Source organism: Charadrius vociferus, unplaced genomic scaffold, assembly GCF_000708025.1.
Source record: "Charadrius vociferus isolate BGI_N301 unplaced genomic scaffold, ASM70802v2 scaffold309, whole genome shotgun sequence".
In the NCBI taxonomy this organism is placed as follows: Eukaryota; Metazoa; Chordata; class Aves; order Charadriiformes; family Charadriidae; genus Charadrius; species Charadrius vociferus.
Window position 1 is genome coordinate 2,117,007 of NW_009661370.1, and position 1,609 is coordinate 2,118,615.

Below are 1,609 nucleotides of genomic sequence, written 5' to 3' on the forward strand. Positions count from 1 at the left end.
CATAACCTAGGGCCACTCAGCTAGTAGGACTCTGTGATGTAATGGGGGTTGTGACATCACCAGTTCACTAGTATTTTTGCCAGCTTGCGATGCTAAGCCAGTCACCTCTTTTTTTATTATGTAATGTTTGATATACCTGTCATGCTGTTGCATCTCATATGAACTCATGTGGCAGTTTAAGATTTAAGGGGCAAAACAAAGCTTGGACCAGCTGTAAGAAGAGCTCCCCCTCTTACCTTGTCCTCTTTTAATAAAGGATGTCTGAAAAGGATTGTGATAAGGAGAGTTGCTCTCCTCTTGAAGTGCCAGATTTCAAGAATGCTTTGAAGCAGTTCCAGAAACTAGTTGAAAAAACAGTAACCCAGAAGACAAAGAAGAGATTAGGCTTGTATCTTGAAGATGAGGGTAAGAGATAATCTTCCTGATGAAAAGGGTAATTTTCATATGGAGAGAAGTTGTCATAAAGACAAGACTGTAAGAAAAACTTCAAATTAATGTTCAATCTCTGTGTTCTTGATTTTTACAGGAAATAGGCATATTGTGCTATGAGAGTGCTTTTCTCCTCCTTTTAACACTTCTGGTCAAATTATAATGCTATGGTGATTATACACAAAGTATAATTGGTGGAGTTGCCACATATACAAGTTAGCACAATGCAATGTTTCTAGTGATCTGTAAAAGCATAAATCCAATTAATTTTGTAAATCCAGTTGCTTAATTGTAAATAATCAGGGCAAAGTTTTGCTTTTCTCAATGCAAGTAGCTATTGTTGCATGAAAGGATAAACTTTATCCCAGGACACCATTCAGGCTCAGATCAACAAAGCAGAATTGTGATATGAGAGTAAGGGAAGAAAGAAGAGGTGAGAATTCATTTTTCACCTGCTTTTTTATCTATCTGTTTCCTGTCATGTATTGCAAATCAGGTGGTTTTGAAAAAACTGAACATGAAGACTGAATTTTTTTTTTTTTTTTTTTTTTTTTTCAAAAATGCTTCAGGGAATACAGTGTGAGGAGCTGGAACTTGCATACTATTGATATTGAAGGAGAAATAAAACAGGAGGGAGGGAAGATAAGGAAAGAAGCTTTACCTTGTTTGTTTTTAACTCTGTGGATATTGTTCCTCCCATACAGATGAGATAGACTATGATAAGTTCTGTACAACCACACAGACAATTTTTGGTCCAGAAGTCAAAGATCATAACATTAAGGCCTTTTTCAGGAAGATTAGCAACAACCTTGATGCAAGGACAGAATGGTGTGAGGTAAGGATTTCTGAAACTGTATTAAACATAAACAACTAGTTGGAATCTTAAAAGGTAACAGTATTAAGTTGTTGATTATGTGTTGTTCATGAACTTGTTGTTCATGAGCTACATGGCATAACGGGACACTTTCATGTTGTTACTTATCCTGCCCACCATTCATTTCCTTAAAAAAATTTATTTGGAAAACAGATGTGCATTTGAAGCTAGAAAATTAGATAAAATGTATTGTTTTGGTTGATCTAGGCAAAAGCTAAATTGAAGAACTGGCTCAGTGTACCTTACTTGTTGCTATGTTATCCTATTCAAGAAGTGATGTTTAAATTTAAGAAGATGAGAAAGAGT

At 35.5% G+C, this 1,609-nt stretch overlaps 1 protein-coding gene across 1 annotated transcript in view; it reads left to right on the forward strand.

Moving 5' to 3' along the window:
• The first annotated feature begins 257 nt into the window (after positions 1-257).
• The window catches only part of WDR64 (WD repeat domain 64), an 89,046-nt gene continuing 87,694 nt past the window's right edge, over positions 258-1,609 (forward strand). Inside the window, 2 exon segments of the mRNA XM_009893656.1 lie at positions 258-405; positions 1,134-1,264. Of these exon segments, the coding sequence (XP_009891958.1) occupies positions 258-405; positions 1,134-1,264 (279 nt within the window).